At 36.3% G+C, this 25,491-nt stretch overlaps 1 protein-coding gene across 2 annotated transcripts; it reads right to left on the reverse strand.

Annotated features, from left to right (window-relative positions):
- Nucleotides 1-1,174: 1,174 nt before the first annotated feature.
- CLIP4 (CAP-Gly domain containing linker protein family member 4) lies at nt 1,175-24,051 on the reverse strand. 2 transcript variants are annotated; one of them, XM_010211674.2, is made up of 15 exons: nt 23,905-24,051; nt 22,110-22,249; nt 21,530-21,623; nt 20,467-20,628; nt 18,583-18,701; nt 16,403-16,639; nt 13,416-13,551; nt 12,548-12,688; nt 9,376-9,459; nt 6,824-6,964; nt 6,289-6,402; nt 3,812-3,935; nt 2,987-3,051; nt 2,214-2,286; nt 1,176-1,588 (listed from the first exon to the last, which is right to left on the reverse strand). In XM_010211674.2, exons 1-15 carry the CDS (start codon nt 24,035-24,037, stop codon nt 1,267-1,269), a joined length of 2,085 nt encoding a protein of 694 aa, XP_010209976.2. In that variant the 5' UTR covers nt 24,038-24,051; the 3' UTR covers nt 1,176-1,266. The 2 variants fall into 2 exon arrangements, with proteins under 2 accessions (XP_088388243.1, XP_010209976.2); XM_088532117.1 differs by lacking the exon at nt 6,824-6,964 and having other exon boundaries at nt 1,175-1,588.
- Between the last annotated feature and the right edge of the window lie 1,440 nt (nt 24,052-25,491).

Below are 25,491 nucleotides of genomic sequence, written 5' to 3' on the forward strand. Positions count from 1 at the left end.
AAAGCAAGCAGATCATTCAAGAATGAAATGACTGTTCTGGAACATAAAAACACCCTGATAACCTTCAATAAGTTATTGTTTACATATGCTGAACAATTAAAATACATATGTGCTTAAAATATGGGGCAAATACTAGCTGATTCAAAAGACTGAGAAGCAAATAATGTCATATTGCCATGCATTGTAAGGCTAAACCTAAAACTATCCTGAAGGAGAGTCTTACAGGAAAATTTACACTGGAAGCAGTACTAAAGGAACCAGGAAGAAACACGTATCACAAACAAATGTTAATAGCTTGCTTGAAAACTCTGCATGTAATCCCTACCACTAGCAGGAAGAGCCATGCTGTATTTATACAGACTCAATATTTATGATGTAGCTCTTATATTTAGCTCCACTCTGGGTTTATTTGCATTAAAAACTGGGATATTCATATCCTGCAGCACACCAAACAAGCAAATCTCTTAAAATGAGGGAAAACTCTCCAGGAGAGTGCAAAGTGCATTATTTTGAAGAATGCTTCTTGTACTTAGCTCTTTCTACAAATGGCTACAACAAAAAAAAGTGCTTTTTACTATACAGACTGACATGAAGTATAATTGTGCTTTTTAAAGGCTTTTTATTTAATTGCTGCTGTTCACTAGGATAGCCGCAAATACTTTTATTTATCAGCCCTTTTGTTTTGTAGAGGGAGAATGGGAGGGGGAAAAGAGGAGGGATATGAATGATAAAATGTGGAAGTACTTCACAACTGCCCAAAAAAAAAAGGAATATTTTTTGCTTGCTTATTGCTAGCAGCTGGTATCAAAATTGACAAAAGTGTCTAGGAAACAGATGAATGTCACTTATTAGCCACCTCCTCTGTCAAAAGCAGGCAATGCACCAAGCAGTTCATTACCACAGCAAAGAAAATCATTTAAATACTGCATGAATCACAAGCAACTTTAGAGGGCATTACATATACTTGCATTCTCTTACTGGAACATTATTCAAATAATCCAGCATCTTAAATCCAAGATGCTTCTGCAATAATCCTCCCAGGCAAAGGTTGTCTCAGCAAGAGCAATGGAATCATGATTTTACTACTTAAAGTGACTGAACTTTTTTTTTAATGTTTGTGTGTGTGTGTGTGTTTCTATGCACATGTGCATGCACACACATAAAACACAAATGCTGGTTTAATAATTTAAAAATAAATTGGCATTCTGAGATAGGGGTCCTGTGTGCTTTTAAAACCTGTTTCCCATTGCATTCGCACATTTTGGCTCAGCAAATGTCATCCACAAGTTTCGCCCCGTTAATCCCACGATAGGTTACTCTACTGGGTCGAACCAAGACCCCATGGTTCAGTTTGCAGGTGAAGTAGCGCTTCTCCCCCACAGACCCGTCGTTCTTTCCCTTGGCACTTCTGAGCTCAAGTCCAAGCCATATCCCTGGAGCAAATTCTGTAGGACCAATGTACCTGATCGTCCCCATTTCATTGGAGCTGGTCAGAAGCACCTGAGAGCCTTCGTGCAGCTTCACTGGTCCCTCGGCATTAGCTGTGGCAGCGTTGCTCCAGCTGCGCCTTAACACAGAGCTCTTGGATCTAGTTTAAAAAAAAAAAAGCAAAAACTAAGAAAAGCCTTATCTGTATAAAACATCCACGGCAATGTAAATATATAACTCAATGAAGTGTTTTTTAAAAAAAAAGAAAAACTCAAATCCCCTAAAAATCTCATCTCCTGTCAATGGCAAAACATATAACAACATTAATATGCTTATGCTAGTAAACACAGTACTCTCAAACACTTGGAAAATCCATTTCCTTTCGCTTGATGCTAGGATCCACAATACTCAGAATGATCGATAGTACTGATTAATTAAGTGGTACAAAACATTTTAGAGGCTGATGAAAAGCTTTGCCAAACCAACTTGTAATGTGTCAAGAACAACAGGACAAAGGGAACTTCATACACGCAGCTGTGTGAAACACAAGGATTCGGGGACTGCGCACACAGCCCCTTGGAAATAACCTTAATGCTTCCTTGAATCCAGGGACTATACTCCTAGCCAGCACTGAAACATAATCTATTTCTGTTCCATTTTGGAACAGGAATGTTAAAGCTCTACGTACTAAGCAGGCATAGCGATTTTCTTTTCTTCTGAACCAGAAACAGTAATGTCAACAGGCAGCCAAGCCACACGTTTTATTTGCAAGCCCACACACTCACCGAACAAAGGAGTTTCTCCTGTTTATCTCTTTCTGCGAAGATGCAGAAGTTGTGCTTAAACTGCGCCTAAAACCTAAGTGGAAAGGTGACTAAGCGTTAGAGCTTAAAACAAAACAAAACAAAAAAACACTAATAGACAAACCCTATTAGAACTCATGTTCATTACATTTTCATTCATGCCGCTTTCACTTCTTGCAACATACTCTCCACTCCTCTTGGGAAACCAGGTGATAAAAATTCTCATGACAATAACTTAGTAACATGTTTAGGCATTTTAAGATGACAGATGACAGAAATTAGATTAAACAAACAGAATTAGGTTAATTTGAAGCATCTCTTCCACAAAACTTTAAGAAAAGAATAATGTATCTATTTCAGGTATCTCAGAACAGTTTCAGTAGTTCAACATAGACCTCCTTCTCTGCACTGATCCACTCATCAATCTGGACTTATTTAAGAAACAGACTCAGTTTACAGCAGACTATGACTACAGTGCAATTTTGTAGTAAGGGGAGAATGTCATTTGCTTATGAAAACACTATTAACTCTGATGTGATTAGTTCTGCAAGGACAATTACTAACAACGTCGTTCACTGCAGTTCTTTCTGCAGGGTCCATTTTTAGAAAGGTAAGGGGCAGACTATTTGCTGGCATTTGGGTTTCCTCAAAGCCACGGCACTTTGAAAGAATTCTTTCTGTGCTGTGGTTTCTGGTTGCAGAGAGGTCTGCAGGCTGTAGAAGACAAATTACAAGTGTCTTTCTTACAGTCCTACCTGGAAAACTGTGATTTAGTCTATTCAGTGAAGTTTCTGTGAGAGAATCCAGAGAACCTGTTAATCTGAAGAACAATAACAGAGCAGAAGTTTAGAAGAAGTCATTTCAACTTAATATACAAAGGATTCCAGCAGTAGTGATATTAAAAGTTTAGCTGAGATTCTTTCTCTTCTCCTTCCATCCCCAAGGACACTAACATTTAACAAACAGGCTGGGGTGTAACAGACACCTGTATCAACCCATTTTATTTAAGTTACTATAGCAAGCAATGAAATGTGTAATTTTAAGCCAAAATTCTGTAGCAGTTTATTGAGCTAGAAACTTTAGGAAAATATAAGGAAGAGTATGTCTGGCAGAGTAACTGGATACACATAAGGGAGGAAAGAGCACAGTACTGCTTCTGATGTTCCTCCAGAAACTAGCGGAGGGACTATGGGCAAACTGGCTGTATCCTCTGTGCAGTAAGCAGGAATGAGCACAGTACTGCCAGTCATGCCCAAAGCAACTTTCTTGCACAGCTGAATTTTTCTCACAGCCTCAGATTAGGTTATGAATGTATAAAGCTTAATGAACACAGACTCAATTAGAAACATAGGTCCTGGAATGAAAGCACTTGAAGTGGCTGCAGAGGAAAACAGGAGTTCTCTTTCCAATTTACACTCTGGTTCTCTTAAATCTGGAAACACGATCTATAAACCTCCATCAGCAGCAGAATAGTGTTAGAATAGTGTTACACCCAAATATGCTGCAAGCTTTCCTTCCCATGGGAAATACACTCCGAAAGCGTTTGGCACCACAAAGAGCAAAACTGCTTCAGTGCTCACCTCTGTACCCGGGACGGGGGGGCAAACACGCCGTGCCTGGGAAGACAGTGGAAGTACTGGACACCTCCCACTGACCCATCATTCTTGCCATGAGGTTTGTCCAACTCAATGCCACACCAGAATCCTGCAAGATTTAAAATAGTAAAATTAGTGGTACAGGTAAATAAAATACAGGCTTTCTTTTACCTAGGCAGTTGGCATTCACCTGCATCAAAGAAAACAGTTTCTAACATATCATGTTTATAGTATTTTATATAACTATATATATATATATATATATATACACACACACACACTTTATAAACTTTTATATATGTATACTTTTATAATACCATATATATAGCATGAAAGTATATATAAAAAAGTATATATATATATACTATATATATAAAGTATATAAAAGTAAATATATAGTATTATAAAATAGCTGTGCTGAATTTATACATCAGAACATACCTAAAGATAGTTATCATTTTTATATGTTATGAATATTTAAGAAAATGAATGACATTTTAATACAGAAAAGTAAAACATCTGATGTCCATCTTGAAGCTGAATGGAAATATTACTGAATGTAACAGTTGCTACTTGACAAAAGAAATTATGAATGAACAGTGATGATGGTTCGAGTTTCCCTTCTTCAGTTTGCTGCCCCTGTGGTTTATGCCTCATCTGAGATCATCAACACTAAAACTAAAGTTTTGATATTAATTCATTCCTCTTCTCCATCCAGCAAATAATAATGAATAAAATTTGCAAGGGTGATTATGTGATACTGAGAGAAGGGTGTAAGAATAGGAAGTGGGCAGCAGTTCATCTCATACAGAACACTGAATAGGCATCGAGATGTTAATAAGTTTGATCATTCATAATCTGTGATAAATTGAACTAATTATATAAAGGTGCTAAATTTCATACTCCATTAGTAGTCCTTTATGCTATCCATCCCTGAAAGATTCAGAATTTAATTCAAGTCACTTGGTACTCCGGCAGCAGATATAACAGTAACACTAATTATGGGCTCAGCAAACTCAGGAATGACAACTCACAAATCAGAAGGGTTCAGTGTGTCAGAAGTTCTCCCTTTCCTGTTTTCTGAATTAAAGAAAGATCTGCATTGCAGCAAAATGAATAGGAAGTAAAGTTTTGGCAATTTCCCAGAGCTCTGATGCATTTTAAAATAGCAATACTTAAAAATGCTACATTTTCCATAAATTACTGGTTTTGCAAATGGTGAGGAGTTGCAGTCTTTTCATTCTCATGTCTTAAAATACCATGTTTTTCCTATTAAAAAAAAAAACTCATAACTTGAGGAGGAAAAGGAGGGGACTTACACCATCAGTAGCTCACTGATTTTGCACTTACTAAAATAGAAAAACAGTCCTTTCTCATTGTTCACTTAGTAACCAACAACACAAAGGAAAGGATGATCACCTGAGTGTGTAGAACTACCGAACTAGATTATAGGCGTATCTTGAGCAAGGTCTACCTAAATTGAAATTGCGGAAATGGGAATGAAGAAAAAATAAACTAATACAAATATATATATACATATATGTAGCTTGTACTGCCATCTTGTATTCTAACTGAACATTTGTTTTTAAATACCAGTGCCACCAAGTGTCAAGACAAGGTATTGACTTACATACTGATCAAGCAGACTTTATTTAAAATAGATTCAGTGCAAAAATGCTAATCATCCTACCCAACACCAGCATTTACCAACTGCTTCTGCATTAATCTTGCAATTATAAAATCATAGGTAAGAACAGATAATGCCCTGAAGCAATTTGATTAGGACGAGTGAGTACTCGGAAATTACAGTTTCCTTAAGTTGGACTGACTGGTTTCTGCTGAAGACATTTGGATTCACTGCAATGCAGTGGGGGAAGGAGAAGAATGACTAGAGAAAGGAGTTTCAGGATATTTTTGAGATACTTGTAGCTTTTCCTGTGTGCCGTGACCTGACGTTTGTCAGCATGAAATCAGTTAAGACTGAAATGTTTCCAATTATGCTCTTAAAGGAACTAACAAGATAAAAATGAGACAGATACATGATACGGCAGAACACAAAAATTAAAAGAGATTAGCTGAGTCAAAGAAGCTACAGAGGCAAGTTAAGAAGTAAAGCTATGTGGTCTCAATAAACTATGTGGCTCTTTGGAGAATAAATTGAGGATTTTCAGAAAGCTTTGGAACAACACCTACAATTTTAACATCAAAATATTTCTCCTAATTGAACAACATAAATGGACAATTAAAAGTCACATTTTAAATTCTTACTTTTTCTTTGCCATTTTGCATTGCAGAAAATAAAAATACTGAATGAAACAAGGGAGAGAAAGAACTTCAGCACAAACCAGAAGATCTTCTTTTTGGAGACTGAAGAAAAAGATGGTGTTCTTGTAGTGTTCATGCCCTCACATGCAAGCTGTTCACTACTGATTCTACAGCACCTGCAAAGAGTCTGCAACTACCTGGTGCAAACTCTGTCGTCCCATAGAATCTAACCGTGCCAGTTCTCTGTCCCACCACCAGCACTCTGTCTCCAAGCTGAATTTCTCTCTCCTCAGAAGGATTTTTCCTCATAGCTAGAGAAGAACAAGAGATCAAATTAGTGAAATATTATCTTTAAAATTCGAGAAGGTCTTAATAGCTAGAGCATCAACTGACCCTTCAGATAGAGTATCTGCCTTTGACATAGTCTACCTTTAGCACTTGGCAACATGCCACACAACCTGCCTCGACAAAAAATTGCTTTGCTGCAGCATGGTAATTATGGTCTACAGCCTTTTCTCTGCAGTTGAAAAGTATAGTGACAGACTGCAACAACATTTTTAGGCTTGAAGATGTCCTAAAATTATTTAAAAGCTAGAAAACTTTGTGGGTTAACTACTCTGCAAGTGCCTTTTTTGAACTATCTCAAATTCTGAAACAACACAAGCAGTTCTACATTCAATACAACAGTAAAGTTCCACCTGTGAATATACGTCTCAATAAAACAAACAATACCAGCATTAATTTTAGATGAGGCAGAAACTGCTCTAATAACTGCTCTTTTATTGCTGCTGGTTGAGGTCCGTTTTTTGGAATAGTTCTGTTTGCCTTCTAAGGAGGTAGCAGAAGAGGAAGAGCTGCTGGATCCAAGAAAAGCTAAAAGACATAAATGGAAATTCACTTTCAGAGATTATAGTCAGAAACCAAAAAATTAAGCAGAGAGGAAAGCCTCTGTAAGGAATTTATCTGTTCTTTCTAGTGGGCAGGATAAAAAGTAAAAGTTTCAGAGGAAAGCATACAAAAATTGAGATTTTTTTAAGGAGTGGTTAACACAAACATCTGTCAGGAATGACATAGGTAGACCTGACCCTCAGAAATAAGGCGATAGTTTGGAGCTTTTAAAGACCTCTTCAAGAATTATTTCTGTTATTCTATGGAAGCTCTTGTAAACAGTCCCAAGCATATTTGTTAAAATATAGGGGATTTAATGATAAGACATCTTACTACCTCTCTTTCAGCAGCCATCTTATTAAAAATTCGATGAGAAATGGAAGGAAGGTGATGTGAGTGAATTATTGCGTGGGTTAAAGCCTACCATATTCCATTACATATGGCATTAATATTAAAATCTGGACTATAAAATAAGAATGGGAAATAGATCACTTTTATCTCCATTTGCAAACCCTGACGCCTAAGCTGTCCAGTAAGACTTATGTCCAGCCTCCCTCCTCCTTTTTTAGGTCTTTTCTCAGTTCCCTCTCTTCTTTGCCTTTTCATTCCAAATAAGGCAAGGCTCACAAAGACAAGTTATGTAGTATGCCTCAGTTTCTCAATATGCAAAATTAAGATAATACTATTTATCAGACTTTCCAGAGTGCTGAGAGGCTTAATTCATTAGTTTTTGAAAAGCACCTTGAGATCACCATTGGTTTAGTGAAAAGAGGAATTCAATATTAATGTAATTTAATCCTCCAATTTGGCAAAAAGAAAAAAGTAAAGAATGGCAAAGAGGTTCTAGGTCACAGCAAAAACTTCGCTATCTGTAGACAGGGAACAAGCAACTGAAGACTAAGATAGTGGCTGCAGTCGTGTTACAACAAAGAAAACACACACTATTAAATGAATGGTGCCTGAACAGGCCAAATTCACCTCCAAGTCCAAGGTATAAAACTGCATGTGTGTGTGCACGCTCACACTAAAACTCTATACTCAGAAATCAGATGTGATAGAGTCGTTAGAGGCCAGGTCACCTGCATCTTCAGGTGAACTCAACAAAAATGTGTGTACAGCAATACAGAAGCCTGTCGTGAACACACCTCATTTATGGAAAACCGTGGGCAAGGGAAAGAAGGGCAGAAGGAATCTTAGCAGGTCACATAATCCAGTGTTTTCCACCAGGGAGAAACAACATTCCTTGGATCATTCCTGACAGATGAGCGTTTCACCTGTGCTTAAAAACCTCCTGCCACAAAAATTTTAGGACCTTCCCAACAATACATTTCATCATATACTTTTCTATACTATTAAGGGTATTTTTTTTTAATTCCCAAAATAAAATCTAAATTACTGCAGTTTTAGCTCAGGATTTCTCTACACATGCAGAACAGATTATACTTTTTTTCTTGTGTTTGAAAGCTTCCTATTTTGTCTCTCAGTCTTCTATCCTTTTAGAAGTGACAAATCCCATTCTGAAGTAATGTCATACAAGACAGCGCTTGAATATCTTCCTCAAGTCTCTTCCTCACAACTGCTCATTGACCAAGGATATAAAAAGATTCCTTTCTTCAAAAAGAGACTATTCAAAGTCATACTTGACATTATTTCAGAGAAATGCTTCTTTTTACAAACACTTGCAATATAATTTGACAGAGAAAACCTCAAACTTTGTACAGTACGCTGAAGACATCCTTGAAAGCAGGTCCCTTTATGTTTTCAGTACATAAAAACTGATGCAGTGGAAATCACTATCCTATTCTGAAACTAGATAATTACAGAGAATGATTCATATCTAAAAGCAGTTTAAAAAAGCTAGAATTTCCTTTTTATACTTGCAGCTTGTTACTATGAGTCTTCCATGATACAATGCCAAGGTTGTTGAGTGATATTACATCATAACACTTTATTACACAAAGCCCAAACATGTAAGCAGCAAGAGAAAATAGAAACTCCAGCAGAACATATACATAGTTCTCCATCCAAATATGTGCAGCAGTGACTGGTATAGGGCAAAAGGCCTCTCTCAGAAACAAAGGAAACTGAGACTCTTTGTAAAAAATACTACCAGATAAGCTATAGGCTTTAGAGGCTTGCCTTTATTATTATCCCTGTATTTGTATAGAGGTTATTACCAGGGCAATATGGCATGCCAAACGTCCACACAAATTACTCTTGCTCCTAGCAAACTAAGATATGTTATGAACTACTGTTCCTGGAACTTGAATACCAGCAAGCAACTGCTTTTATATCACAGATGCAGAGCTTTCAAAGAGGGAACACAGACGAGCACTCCCCTCTGCCCTATCCAAACTTTTGCACAGGATATTAAAAAATAACATGAATGCAGTTACCTTTTTTTGCAGGTACAGTTTTTGCCTTGTCTGCAGTCATAAAGGTGGTTTCAGAACCACTGTCTTTTTTTAGTGTAGCTAGGCCTAGAATAAAGAAAGAGAGAAAGACAATTAAAAATACATGTCTTGACAAAGGAAGTCATATATGAAAACAATTTGATAGATTTGTAAATTACTAGACAAATGACATCATTTCCACCTCATCCTTTCAATTTCACTGTGCTTCCCACGTGACAGATGACTGTAATCCTTAAAAAAGGCAGTAGTATATATATTCACTTATATAACACTATAGGATAGCATGGACTCCTACTTGTAGTTTTTACTCATTTGAGTAAAACTAGTTATCTCATCTAGACATCAGTGCCAAACCTCAGCTGTTGTATTTGGATTCTCTCGTCCTCTTCGTCCATTTCCTATGATTATACCTGTGTGCTCTCAGGCTCACCCAGCCTAGGACTTTCGATAACTATAACATTTCCTAGACTCTACATAAGTGGGTAAAACAATACATCAGATTTGTTCTAGCTGAGGTTAAAACCAACAACTTAAAAAAGCCCAGAAGATCTCACCAAACTATCAAAAAAGTTATTTGCCAAATATTAATACTTATATTGACAGTTCAAGTCAAAATTGTTCATTTACATTTATTATGTACGCAATACACATGCATTATTACATGCAGTATACTATTCACTAGCATTAATTCCACCATTTCTTCATTAAACATTACATATATAAAAAAAGTTTTGGGACAAAATCTTTATTCAGGCTACAAAATAATGAAGTATGCCAATACTAATGACATAAAGTTAAAAGCCAGTTACAGACACAGTGTTGTGTTATGCACATGAACTAATACTGCCACCTAAGTTATAAATGATGAACATTCATTTTATATTTCTAAGCGTTTTCTACTCTTAACTCATTAAAGAACAAACTTTTGAGTTCCCTCTGCCAATTATGAAAAAAACACTTTTTATTTACAATATCTCTCAGCTTAATTCAGCTACAGAAACTGAATAAAAAAGTAGTTTGCAAGCGCATTGTGTATTCAAAAGATTTTATATTTCCTCCACTGAAGCATCAGATCAAAAAAGTAGTGTTCTTGACTGATAAGACATTTCTCACTTTGATCACAGTAATCCTTTCTCTAAAAAAACCCAAAAGAACTATCATGATCAATTGAATCTCATGGATTATTCAAATCCAGTAGAAACAAATCAAATTTTAAAATCTCTATACAGTATCATAAGTAAATTTTACTTTGCAGCTTATAATCATATCTACAAAAAAAGTGTATTAATTATTTTTCTAGGATCATAACAAACCAGTGTACTACAGGAATGAAGTGTAAATGAAAAGAACTTTAATCTGGTGACGCATATAGACACTGCAAAACAAAATTTTGCTTTATCCTCCCACTCCAGCCAGTGAATCAGTCTGGCACATTAACTCTAATGGACCTTTCAGCACAAGGACATCTTACAAATGGCAGCTTGAAGATAGCTGGGTTTGGACGTAAGCTGTGTTGGAAAGACTGATGCTGATTTTTACCTAAAAGAAGTATCAAATGTTCTTAATTTACAAAGACAGTCACGAGCCTTTATGACAGAAAAGGTGGTTTATCATTGAACTTTCCTGCACATGCCATCTGTCACAACAGAAATGCTCCTTTCCAATACAATTCCTAAAGAGTTCACGACAAGCTGGATTAAACGCTGAAAAATATTTACCAGAAAGACGAGTTTAGATCTGCTCCTGAGCAATACTGTGAACAAGATAATTATTCTGAGAAGCATTTTTTTGCAGGACATTAGTTTATAAATAGCTTAACTCTTGTGCTATTTGTAAATATACACGGTTAAGGCTTACTTCTCTCTCAATCTATATAGTGAATAGTTACATATATCCTCCAAGATTCTGCCAAAATAAATTATGCATCTCTCCTGCCAGCTTGTCATGTTACTTCTATATGCTGCACATTAATGGTAAATAGTGGAACATTCCAGGGCTCTTAGGCAAACTTGCTGTGAATGCATATATATCCTTTAATCCCTTAAACTGTGTTGCCTTGGTATGAGTCATCAGAGCAGGATTCAAAAAAACAAAATAAATGCTAATGTAATTTATTTAATGACATTATTCTTTAGCCAACCAAAGAGCCAAATGATGCATGCTGTGTTCTATACACGCACACAGCAGGAAAGAGTCAATACTCCAAACACCTTTCAGCCTCAACAGATGAGCAAAGATGCATCATTCTTGCTATGCAAGCAGGGAACTAACAAACAGAAGGATTTAGTAATTTGAGTAAATTACTAAGCGACTAAAACAGAGCCAAGGATCAAGCCTACAATTCCAGTCACTAGACTGAGACCTTACTACAAGGACATCCATTTTCTTCTAATTTGTCTCTGATTTCATTCAGATAAATTAACTAAAAGACAGAACAAAAGGAAACAAATAGTCTCTTGATGATTTTGCCAGGAAATAAAATAAACTTAATCATTTTCTATACATAGTTGTACATCAGTAAATGTCTACATTTTCACTGATATCAGTGAGATGTTTCAAGGCACTCAGGAAGATCTTAGTAAACAAAACCACACAGTTTTAGATATAGGACTTGTATCACAATCAGTCAGAAATTACTTTAAAGGGCTGAGAATAAATGCTGCAGTGAACTTTTTTCCACACAGTATATAAAGAGCCCTCACAGTGTATCAGATCACCATAATTAGCATTTCTGAATAGGTCAACAGTCTCCATGCCTCAGTGTCACTTTGTCTGAGACTCTCATGACAATTTCAGCAGAACTGGTCGTGTTCAGACGTGAACAGAGGCACCTGCTCAGGCAGAGCTCCCGAGGAAGGCAGGAACTGGCACAGCCACCCGGCTTGTACAGCAAGTAACATAAAACAGGAAAGCCAGACTGCAAGGGTGCAAGGAGGCTTCTCCTGTGAAGCACTAAACAACTACAGCATCCTAGCAGGAACAATTTAAAGGTTAGTTAACTTCCACTAAAGAGAATATTCAGTTTCTAAGTTCTCATACCAAGTGATGAACTAATTACAAGCAAGTGTTTTAATAACAAGATTTACAGGACTGGTGCTAATTCCTGAGCATGACTATCTCTCTATCCTTTCTCAACATACAAGAAAATACTCACCAGAATTCACTCTAGAAGTTATGTGCGTCACATCTATTTTCTTGGATTTAACCAAAGGTGAAGACCGCATAGAAGAAGTTCGTATCGAGCTTTTTTTGTGATCAGAAGCCTTGCTTATTTTAGAAAGAGGTGCAAAGATACCTGTAGAGAAATTACAAGGGCCAGAAAGAACAAGGGACAATATTAACACGACAAAACTTTGGCTACTATCTCTTAGATCAATTAATCTAGGTATTTTTCCAGTCATGGCTATAGCTGTTGAACTCCCAAAACACATGTAACTTTGGGAACTAGAAAGCTCTAGGTCAAACAGAACAGAGAAACCAAAAGATATATGAAGCAACTGGACCAAAGTAAAATCTATGATACTCTACTTTTAACACCCACAGTAGCATTCAGTCTCCATTGTTGCAAAACACAAGACCTTTTGTATCACGAACATTAATAAAATATCAATGAAAATAATGTATAAATCTCAGTTTTATAATCAAAGATAACCAGATAAAATTCTTTTGAGGTGCAAGCTTAAAATTAAAAAGCAACTATATACCTGAATCTCCCTTAAAAAGAAGGCAAAGCAAGTAAAGAAACATTGCCATTACTGTTACAACAAAACCATAGCTTCAGTGATACAGACAGAAAAACAGTTTCAAGGAATTGCCTGAAATTTTGGCTGGTTTGTTGGTGTTTCTGTGAACAGCCAAAGAATTAAGAATAGTTTAAAGAATCAATAAGACAAACTAAGCACTATCAAGAAAAGCAGAATTAGTACTTATTCTTCCAATGCGATCTTATCTTTTCATACCTATTTTTCAAAATTCAGGGTATAACAAAAATGTAAGACTTTTAAAAAATATAAAGGTCATACCGTGTTTTGGCGCACACTTGAAGTACTGGACTTTTCCAACACTCCCATTGTTCTTCCCTTCCGGTTCATCCAGTTCTATGCCAGCCCACTGGCCACTAGCAAACTCAGTTGTGCCACAAAATCTTAAAGTACCAATCTAAAGTGAAAAACATCAATGCAGAACAACTTTGTTAAGTAAGTATTGATCACATGAATGTTGCAGAAATTATGAAGATAAGTTACCTCCGAGAACAGAAACGCAAATAAAACAATCTCCTGATTACTGACCTTCCTTTCTTCCCATGCCAGCTAATGCTTTTTCCAAGACAGACTTCTGGGTAATTTTATATTGAACAAAAGCAGTCATTACTGACAGCTCTCATAACAGACAAGAATTAGACAGCAAGCACCACGGTACAATACAACGCCAAATCAGCAAAGTACAGTACCATATATATGGTTAATCTTAAGCTTTATTTTCACTCTTTTCCATGAGAACCATGACTTAACATCCTAAATCCTAAATTGGAAACTCCACAGAAATACTAGATTTAAAACTCTATAAATATATTTATACACACACACACACATACAGACACACCCATAGCACAGAGGTTAAAGAGTAAGTCTTCACTGAAGGCTTATGAAACTTTTATGTTATGAAACTTTTTCAAATAAAATCTTTAATCTTTCATTCTCTCCTTAAGATTAAACTAAATTCAACAAATGTTTTATATATTTTGTTGCTGCTTTCATATACATCGTGTTGGCTCTGAATAGGTAAGTAAACCAAGAAACTCAGGACAGACCAGTCTTGCTGGTGGACCTCAGTCTCCACAAATGTATGTTACAAGATCGCTTCATTGCAACCAAATATGGGAGAAATGTGCATTTAAAAATGACTTTAATATTTTTATCTAATTTTTAAATAAGTTTTACTAACAAAAGCTTTTCGTCTTTCAGTTACTCAAATTTCACTATCTCATGCAACCTTAATACTATTGGTTCATTTTTTACTACAATTTCACTGTCTAATCCGCCCTCTCGAAAAAGAATAAGCAGACAGAAAACATTTTTTTGTTTGTTTAGTACAAAACCCTTCAGCTACGCTTTCCTAATACTCTGTAAAGAAATAAGCATGACCCAGCACCTACTTTTCTTTAGGTTCACTTGCTACAGGCAGTGTATTCTACTGATCTATACCCAGGCTCCTTGGCTACCAAGCCACAGATGGAAAGCAGCCTGCGAAGCCAGGCCAAGGGCCTGCCACATCCCTCTGCACTCCAGCACCTGCCCAGGAGCAAAGGGACTGGACCAGCAGGCACCTGAAACCAGAGGAGGAGACTGGAAACTGCAGCTCCAAATTCCTCTGCTCCTTTCTTTCAAAAGTTGCTACAATTCCCTATCACGTCACATCTACAGCATGGGAAGAATGGTAGAAATCACAGCAAAGGGTTTTCTCCCAGCTGTTGCTGTCCCCCCAATCACATTTCACTGAGTTTCCAGTCAGATAACATACCATCTAGCACAGCTGGAGCAAAGGAAGCTGAGCAACCCCATATCACGTGCATACACACCCCTGCTTGTATAGTTTTCTGCACTAGAAACACAACTAGAATGACAGCTGAAGCAGAAATCAGAAGTACTACCCAGCCCCACTTTCCCCCTAGCACCTACTGTCCTTGGCTCTCATTCCAGCTGCCTTAAAGCTGTATGGTAGGAGCTTGCAGAAGCAGGAAAGAGAAAAGCTATCCATAAAACACTGCTCAGTGCTGCTGTCCTGGTGCCCTCCTTTGAGTTTCTATATCCTCCAGAAGTGAGAAATGCTCCAAAGCACCTTGGTACCTTTGATCATCTTGTTCTTGTTTTTGCTTCACTGACACAGCAAGCATATGAAAATAAAAAGATAATAAAGGCTCTTTCTTGGAGGAAAAACTACACACAAGTACTAATTTCTTCTGTTTCTTGCTCTAAAGCCTTTATTAACTTGTAGCTACATTATTATCAGCTCCCCTTGCTTTCAGTATGCAATGACTTCTGTAAAAGAAACTTCTATGGACGTGTTACTGTCTTTGAAGAGCAGTTATCTACACATATTCCAGTTAACGTGCCTTCTACATAGCTAGTGATTCCTTCCCTTTTCCTGACCCTGTTTAAAGAACACACCAAAGGACAATACACTTGGAGGCTGCCTTGGACTCTCAGTGGAGTTCACTTTACTTGTGGTAAGTACCAACCTGAAGCTATATAGGAAAAAATGCTTAAGGGTACACAGTGCTACTCAAACATAAAATTTGGCTCGCAAACGCCTTTCATACTTGCCAGAAATGTATCTGAAATCTTCAAGAAGAAATACACTAGCACTTTTAAGTCATTTCAAAGTCATGCTTTCAAAGCAAAGGTGTGAATACTCACTCTAATAATACCAACTTAACATTTTTCAAATATACCTTACAAGTTAGCTTCTTAAAAGCTATTCAGATTTGAACTAGACCTGTATTAACACTTCTGCAGAACCATATAACAATCCCTTTGGCACAGCACTGCTTCAAAGATTTCAGCTGCATTGTACCAGTGAAATTGAGTTACTACAGGCTAAGCAGGACTAAGCATTTTCTTTTACTGCCTTCTGGAAACGCACAAGGGCAATGCACAAATTCATACTTGTCACCCATAAAGCTGGGCAACCCATAAAGTCATCTGTATATTTTACAATCATTTTGGAATGACACCCAAAATGTTAATAAAAACTAAGCCATATTTGCGTATTGTAATAGGCTGTTAAAAAAATATTTGCAGAACAAAATGCAAACTTTACCTGCCAAAACAGCTTTTCATAATAGTGAAAGACTTTTAACACATAATTGTTCTTATTCTAAGGCTTTCTGCAACCAGATCCTCACCGCCTTCCAGAAGGTGCTTTAGACCTTCCATTTTAAATATGTACCCAGTAAATAAATGTACTGTCCACAAATTATGAGGACAGCATCAACATATACACATCATACCTTCTGCCCTGCAATAACAACACGGTCTCCCAGTTTGAGGCCAAGTGACAGAAGCATGGCCTTGCCTGTGATATGATTATAGTTTGGAATCATGGCTTTTGAGATGTCACATGAGAGAGGCACTGCATCCAGCAATATCTGCTTGATTTCTTTCGCACTGGCTGCTGCATCAGCCATTTCCAGTGGCATATCTACAGGATCAGGAACCACATCGGCTGGAATCTGCCCCTTGTCATTCTGTAGAAATATAACACAGGATAGAATTTAATGCTGTGATGACATAAATGTGATCACACACGCACACAAAAAGAGAAGTTTTAAATCATCTTCGTTGAACATTTTCATAGAATAACAGCTATAGAAACTACCTTTCCCCAGCACATAGTTCAAACTTTAGTGACACTTAATCCAAATGTAAGATATACTTTTATTAATACATATAGCATATATAGAATATACAAATAAAGATGGTTTCTCAAATAGATGCTTGAATAAAGTTGTTCATGTTTATACAGATACAGACTACTCCATGAGAATCACTTCCAGGAGTGTGAAGAGGCCTTAGTTTCCAAACCCTTGCCCTTTCCACAGGGCAGTAACTGCAGTGCTGCTCAGGTCCCACAGACACTCGTCCAAGGCCGGAGGCAGCAGAGTTCTGGCTGGTAACAGCTGGACAACCAAACAGTGGATTTGCTGTGTGGGCGATTGCACTTGAGTTAGGTTTAACTCTCGTTTGGTTGTCCAGCTGCTACAGTGGCAAGTCCCACTTACGCTTTCGTTGGTGAAAGCCTTAGTCAAGGTCTGCCAATTTTCACAAGGTTTGTGGAAACATAATTATCTCAGACTCCTCCAGATTTGTCCAAATTGTCCCATTGTTTTTGGAAATAGCCAAAAAATGAACAAATGACAAACAACACTATAATACATGCTTTATTTACTTAAAAACAGACCTTTCTGGGCCCTCTATAAGATCCCCTTTCTTAGTCCTGGAAAATTGTAATCCTGATTCAGCACTTTTACTTTGTCGTCCTTCAAATAAGCAAGCTACATACACTGCCTCTGGTCGGAGTTTTATTGCAGTATTGAAGATTGTCGTCCTTCAAATAAGCAAGCTACATACACTGCCTCTGGTCGGAGTTTTATTGCAGTATTGAAGATTTAAACATCTATCATTCTTAACAAATCTACAGCCATTCTATAAGCAAAAGGACAGCCTCATTCAAGTCAGTGTAGCTTAAAAAGAGGATATTGCTGGGTTAAGATTGGGTGGGGTGTTCATTATCGAGTCTGCAATCATCACAGCAGCTATGTTTATGTCAGACCAGTCCTGAAATCCAGCTCACCAGGTGCCCTGCAAACCTTAGGCCAGGTGCAGAGCAAAGGTAAAAACAAGGCCAGGTGCAGAGCAAAGGTAAAAAGAAAAGGGCAAGAGTGGGCACTGGCACAGGATTGCTTACTTCCTGGCGGGAGCACCTTAATGCTACATCTGAACACCTGTGAAACCACAAGGCAGTATTTCCTGAAATAACAGCATTTTCAGAAAGGTCTTCACTGAACAGCATACAGAAACAGTAGAAACACCATTTTCCAGAAAATTTCACTTCATCACTGGTACATAAAATAAAAGCTTTTAAATACCATGAAAGCAGTTATGATTTTTCATTAAAAAGACTGCATTTGAAACAAAGAACTGGGATACTGCCTACACTACAAAAACCAAACAAGACTTGTGACTAGACATATATAGCAGCACTATACACTACATCTCAGGGTCACCACTTGGTTAGTGAGCAGAGCATGTTTCTTCATTATCAATTATTTACACTAACACTGAGGTTACTACTGCATTTCTGGAAGTCAAAGACTGCACTCCTACATTTCTGAAATGCCCACCTCTGTGCCACAGGACACAAAAGAGTATTAACAATTCAAAGTTCAGGCAAAAAATGAAGGAGCATCTTGCCAGCTATTTGAATGAATTAGCTGGACAAACATTAACAGAAAAATATAACACAGCAGGCAAAATCATCCACTACAAATCACAAATAATAACTTTTCAGAGAAATACACCTTTAGTTAACCAAAACCCTGGACTGTTCCACTCTTCCAGCTGCTCCTTCCCAGATAATCAAGCCAATTAATTATTAGCTTTTTGCTGCATCTGCAATCTAACACCTTACCCTAAAGGCAGGATTTGCTCCATGTTCCAGTAAACACTTGACAGATCCTGTACATAGGTTAAAAGCAGCAATATGCAAAGCTGTTCCAAAATCAAAGTCACTGCAGGTGGCATCCACATCTGCAATTAAACATGATATGTGAGGGATGTAAATCTGTTACTTGAAAGTTTCATCCTGTTCCTTCATGGGACATTCAGATTTGTATTTTATGTTAATGTTTATGCAGAGGCACCATTAATTGTGAACTAAATGCAGATGAGAAGTGATTGTACCTCTGCTTTATATTACCTTCATTACTAAGGGCCAAGAATGAAGTGATATCAATTTTTTAAATTAAGGTTTTCAAAGAACTACACTGAAAAGGGTCTTGGACTGATAGTTTGGAAAATGCAGTACTGCATCTGACAGAAACAACACATTATACATTTCCACTGGTTGGTATGTTTCCCCAAAATATGCTTCAGCCTGCTATAAAGTTACTGTCCAAGAATATCCCAGGTTTAATGTGTATTTAGTCTTGGGCTCCTTTCCTGAACTATACAAAAGAGATGCCAGTTCAAGCCAATTATGTATGTGACCATTTACCAAAAATGTCAACTGATTTCATACACACACCAAAAGCCTACAAACATTAGCAATAACATTCAAATCCAAATTCCAGTTCAAACTTTCCACTTGGGGGCTGTACAGTCTCCTACCATTTACCAGTTACAGTCCCTGTCTCGGAAAGAGACTGTGCCTTTTCACAAAGTGATAAACAAGGTATATTCCTGCTTTATCAACAATCTAACATAGTTATGCTATGATATAGAAGATATATTTCTATATAGATCAACTTCATATACATTGATATAGACTGGTTTTAAAGAGATCAAAGATAATAAAGTTCAGATCAAGTTTTGACAGTTTTACAATAGTGCCAATATGAGCACTGATTTAGTAATTCTAGAATGGATTGGCTCATACATGACAAAAGGCCATATTTGCACGATGCTATCACTACTTCAGCTATGAATGTAGAAGACCCCTTTCTATATAAAACATCAAAAGACCATTAGTTTGTGACTTCCTCAGATTTGCAAGGTTCATGCTTGGAGTTTTTGAACACTACTGCCTAAAGCATTTCTCTGAGTCTAAGTTGCATAATATAGGTCACAGAAACATATATAGATGAAATGCTGAATTTATTTAGCATCTTAGTGAGGTGACCCATTTAACTGTGTTAAATGAAGAACTATCTCTGTCTATGGGGAACTTAATATGTTGCGTTAGTTTTTCATTTTCAGTTTCAGTTCCTTTTCATATGGTTACAGTCAATGTCTAACAGTACCAGGCAACATTTTGCATTTCACAATATTCAGTGATTTTTTTTTGTTTTTAAAAACAGTCAAATGTAAGATCAAACTCTCCATTCTCTAACAATTCTCTCTCTCTCTAGCAACTGAGAAATAAATCTGTATAAAGAGACTGTAACCACAGAACTTCATACAGGAAATAGTTAAACAATATACCGAAAAGAAAGAACTGTGGTAGCTGTTTGACGATGGGTGTCTCTGAGTCAGTAAATCACTTGCTCGAAAGTTACACATTCATTAACAACTATTTTTCTACAGCTCAGTAGGGATCCACCCAAGCTGTATTTGTCTTCTCAATATATTCTCTCTGCTCTGCAAACTACCTATTTGAAACGCATTCACTACAAAAATTCAGACTAAGAGAAAGCGTACTAATAACGATGATGAAAACAGTAAGAAATCAGAAATTATTTATGTACAATGGATAAATAAACCGTACTCTTAAAGACCACTACACAAGAGCTTGGAGTCAACAGAACATCAAAATATAATATAGTCCACTGCATGAAACAAAGGTAACAATGCCTACCTTTTGGCTTTGCATTTTTCAAAATTACACTAATAAGTTCTGGAACATCAAAGTAAGCAGCATAATGCAAAGCATTCATATTTGTCCAGCGGCTGCGTAAACTACTATCAGCACCCAAATCAATAAGTTGTGTGGCAAATTTTACAGCAGTTTCAACATCACCTGCAAAGCAAATTTTGTAACACATGCATTAGAGATTCATTTAAATGATCCCCAAAAAGATGCACATGCCTATACGTTATATACAATGCCCTTTAAACCTTAAAGCCTACAGCAAACTAATTACTATTTGCTTTCAGGATTAGGATAAAAAAATCTTTGCCTTTTATCATAAAGAGCTGAAATCTCTACTATATTACATAACACTACCTAAGAATCTCTAATGTAAATAACCTGCCGCCCATCAGAAAACAAGGATATTAGTACTTGAAACAGAAGAAAAAAAATCCATAATACTAAAGTTTAATTTAACTTCAGCCAGGCCTCACTCAGAAATTTCGTTCAAACACACAATCTCTGTTTAGGATCAGCATAAAAAAATACAACTGAGAAAAGCTAACAGGGGTCCTCAATAAAACATTTAATGTGCTGCTGTTGCCAGTAGATTACTATAATCTATGACTATAGTCATTAGACTATAATAATGCAAATGTGGATTATTTTCTCCTCAGTTTTCTTCTGATATGATCAGGGTGAATAAAAAGGATATGCAGTCTCCTAAAGCTTCTAATTTCACGGACCTAAGAAAACCATAGATTTTCTTAGGCTCAGTTCACAATTACTATCTCAGTTTGAAACAGCTTTTGCTACATTAAATATATTTTTAGGCTAGTAATATTGCTTGCAACATTAATACCAGTAACTCACCATTCTTTCCATTGCAACCCCATTTACTCCTAACTGCCACAGTCCTAACACTGCTATACTTCTGTATCTTCCTGATGGTTACTGAAAGAGTCAGAACAACATACTAAAAAAAAATCTACTGTAAGAAAAGTATCTGTAATAGTGGGAGTTACCTCTGTGAACTGACCACAGCATACAAATTAACATATTTACTTACCAATACCATGAGCCCCTGATTTGCAAGTGTAATGCAAGAGAGTCATATCAGTCAGTCCATCTCTGTCATTCACATTGCAACCTCTTTTAATGATCTGTGGTGAAGAACAATCACGTTTTAGCTCTGGCATATCTCTGACACAAGTATTATTCAGCAGGTTTTGCACCTATACACATTGTTTTGTTTGAATGGATACAAAAAGATTCTATAAATTGGAACTACTGTTCTTACGATCAGGCTTCACTGTAACTTTGTGAACTAGAATTTTACAATTACTGTTAAGTGAAAACTGAAATAACAAGATGGAGGGCATTAGACAAATAACTACTCTCAGAAGAAACAACCTGTCTTTACCACTTATTCAAATGTTCTGAATTTTTCTTGGTCTTCTTCACATTTCCCAATGAAAACACAGTATTTGGAATACAAGATGCTGATTAGTAGCTACATGCTAAGAGACAAAAACAGTATCTGCATTTATGACCAATTTTGTTTTTGAATAAATTGTTTGTTGTCATTATCACTACTATAGTATTTTTTTAACACTGAAAGCTTTCAAGGATCTTCATTTATTCCTCACCTCATTTCCAATAATATCAATGTTCTGCTGGACCTGTGGGACCCACTGCCTTAAGACAGCAAACAGTTCAGAAACTGATGTTTTGGGGTTGAAAAGTATTTCTTGGCATGCTGCATCATTAGGATCGAAAAAGGAAAATTCTGATAAAAAAAAGAAAATAATTTTAAGAGCAAATATACTCTATGAATACATCTATATTTCCATCTCAGAGGCAAAGAATAGGAGAGATTCATTTCATTAATGATCAGACTGGAAATTTAAGATCTCTGAGTAATTCAGAAGACTTTTTCTTTAACATCTGGTCTCTTTTACCTCTTACATTGAGGTCTGTCTTACACTTGGAAAAAGTTTTGCATCAGCAACCAATACAACAGTACTGCAAGGCCGATTTAAAGCTTAGAACAAAAAAGGAGGACTTCTTCGCTGATAATTAACATGAAATTTGATTTGAATCTAAATTGTAAAAAGTCAAAATTCAACAAAAATTCACCTCCCAGCACTACACAATGTGGGCTTCTTAACCTAATTCCCATGCACTGGCATAGATCTACTAGTTTATTTACTAAAGTTTAACCTCTGCTGGAACCTCAGTTGGCTGCACGATAAAAGCTATGAAGGAAATCCACTATCAGCCAACAAGATTTATGATCTTATATGACATGCATGATTATTATTCTGCCAGGAAGCTTTGCAGCTACTCATGTGAACCTCAAACAGAGGTCAGAAATTGATTCTACCAGACTGTTAAAACCAGCATGTAAGGATAAAAAAAAAAAAAAAAAAAAAAAGAAATGTGTTAAGAAATGTTAAGTCATCATAAACGCTTAATATTTGACCAATTACAGTGTTTTTAAGAGCAAACCAAAGAAATCTTTTAAAACTCTCTTAAAACAATAAGTTCCATTATAAGTACATTTTAGCTTTATCTGAAAAAGAATTTGGTAGAAGGTGGTTAAACCTCAACAGATAAAATGCGATACTTGCAGATATCACAAGACTGTTTAAAGAAGGATAAAAGGAAATTTTTTGTAGCGGATAAGAAAGCAGAATAGAATAAATTATGGAAGTACTTAAGACAGAATAGGATAGAAGGACAGATAAAAGAGCTACAAGGATAAACTATATAAATATGCACATGTACTAAAAACATATCACTTGGAACACTAAGTTCCCAAACACACGCTATCTCATCCAACAGGTCTCAGAAGCGCAAAGCCTACCAAAGACAGAACATTATGTTAGGTGTACGTATGTCTCAAAATGGGGAAAATGGAGGTAGAAAAAGTGATTTTTAAAGGTATCTAGACACCATTGACATGATTTATAATATTCAAAGGTGTTATAATTTTAGCAGTTACTGAAATCCTTAGCACAGTGACATTACAGATTGTTTAAATACCGAAAGCACCAAGAGAAACAGTATAGCTATTCTTATAGCAGATTGCAATGTAATATAGATGCTTAACTATATTTGAATTTAACTGTTGCAATTGTATACCATTTTCTCTTAACACAATATGTATTTCTACATTTAGATGTAAACAATCTATGATCATCTGACTATACAGAATAAATTAACTGTAATAAGTTATTGTAATAATAAATTAACCATAAAAGGTGTAGGGAGAAGGGTTCTTCATCTTGAATTTCATTTAAAGACTCATTAGAGAATTCATTCAACAAGCAATAAAATTTGGAATAAATTAAGAGTTTAGAATTTTCCTTTAAAAGTGTTATCCAAGTTTATCATCTGTCAAGGTAGCTTGACAAATTCATTTTCTGTTAAAGTACATACCACAGTCTGAAGGCATTGGTGCTGCAGCAACAGAAAAAGTAACAGATGATTCTGAGCTTGGAAATAAAAATGGATCCCTTTCAGTGAGGGAATCTCCTTCTAAGGAAGGTTCTGGGAGATCCTCTATGGTCATCTTCTAGAAAGCCACTTCAATAAGAGCAAAAAACTGAATAAATAACTTTGTTATAAATACTGTGAACTAGTTCTATTATGATAAGACATAATGTAGAATGAAGTTTAAATTTTTCCTTTAAAAAGCATGCAAAACATTAATACTGTAATATATTTACAAATTAGCAAAATGCATTTAGTAGTAAAAGCTAATTAGATTGAGCATGGCATCAACAATCTCCAACTTCCAATTTTGCCTTCATTGCTCATTTTCTATATTATTAATGGAAAACACTATTATTATTAATAAAATTTCTCCCACTTTTTGCACTTATGCAATGAGGAAAGCAACATGACAACTAGAAGGCACAGAGATGGTTTTACACCTATGTGAAAACATGAAGAAGCATCAAGTACTTCCTCATATACAGAACTTCTTTCTTTCCTTCACTGTGAACAGGAGCACTCACACTACCAACTAGTCCTTTTCTCAAATTCTGATCACGTTAATCTTCCCACACAAAGCTGCAAACAATTCATCACTGTGTGATTCATTCCTGAACTCATGATTCTGTACCAGCTCCTTTCCCAACCGCTCCCTACTGTGTTTCAAAATAGCGTACTTACCGCAGTGTTATAACCTCCACCTCAGTGTTTCCAGTAACTTGTCCAAGCCTTGCAGCAGCCTAGTTGAGAAAACAAAAATTAAATGGTCATTTTTCTAGTCGCATTTTCTAACAACCAGGCCACGTTCCATTCCAGTGATGTACTGAATTTGCCCACATAGTTACCTTCTCATCCAAATTGTAGCCCACTCTCCTTTGGATGAGAAGGTAACTATGTGGGCAAATTCAGCACAAAAGAGAACGGGATGCTATTCTTAATTAAAAATGACATTACTGAATTACCAATAACTATATCTCACAGATGAAAAACTAAATTCTGTAGCTTGAACTTTCATGATTACATCCTCAGAGTAAAAGCAGTGTCTCTACTAAATATGCTAAAATCTATATTCTGACGATTGCTACATACTGCTCTCAACTCAGTAAATTGTCTGCCTGATAGATAAAAAACATATGCAGCCTTCAAGGCATGTTTATTTTTATTAAATTTAATCCATATACTGTGAGCGAGCATCAGAAAAGAGTAAGTAGCGTTTTTCTAAGATTTATTTTAATTTTCTATATATATCATACATGCATAAAGATATTTTAATGGACTTACTGTAATATTTCCCAAAATAAACTTGCCACATTACTTTAGAACCTCACACAGTCTACGTGCTAATAAGAAAGAGATTTTAACAATGGATTAAGGATGTTAATCTTGAAATAAGTAAATAAAAATCTCCTCTCCTTCTACATCATGCACAGTTCATTGTTCTCAGCTTGGAAAAGAGATCTAGATGAAAAAGGGTTGTATTTTTCCAGGTCACTTATTTCCTCAATCTGCTGCACTGTACAAATGTATGTG

Source organism: Tinamus guttatus, unplaced genomic scaffold (genome assembly GCF_059628265.1).
Source record: "Tinamus guttatus ecotype Peru unplaced genomic scaffold, ASM5962826v1 Tinamus_guttatus_pri_ptg000456l, whole genome shotgun sequence".
Lineage (NCBI taxonomy): Eukaryota > Metazoa > Chordata > Aves > Tinamiformes > Tinamidae > Tinamus > Tinamus guttatus.

Excerpts from the sequence above, each read along its gene's own strand:
- CLIP4 (XM_010211674.2), bottom strand. The coding sequence starts at position 24,037 with ATGACCATAGAGGATCTCCCAGAACCTTCCTTAGAAGGAGATTCCCTC. Across the intron at positions 16,640-18,582 it reads GAGCAAATCCTGCCTTTAGG|AATGACAAGGGGCAGATTCC; the intron begins GTAAGGTGTTAG and ends ATATTTCTACAG. Across the intron at positions 9,460-12,547 it reads AACTTCTAGAGTGAATTCTG|GCCTAGCTACACTAAAAAAA; the intron begins GTGAGTATTTTC and ends TCTTTATTCTAG.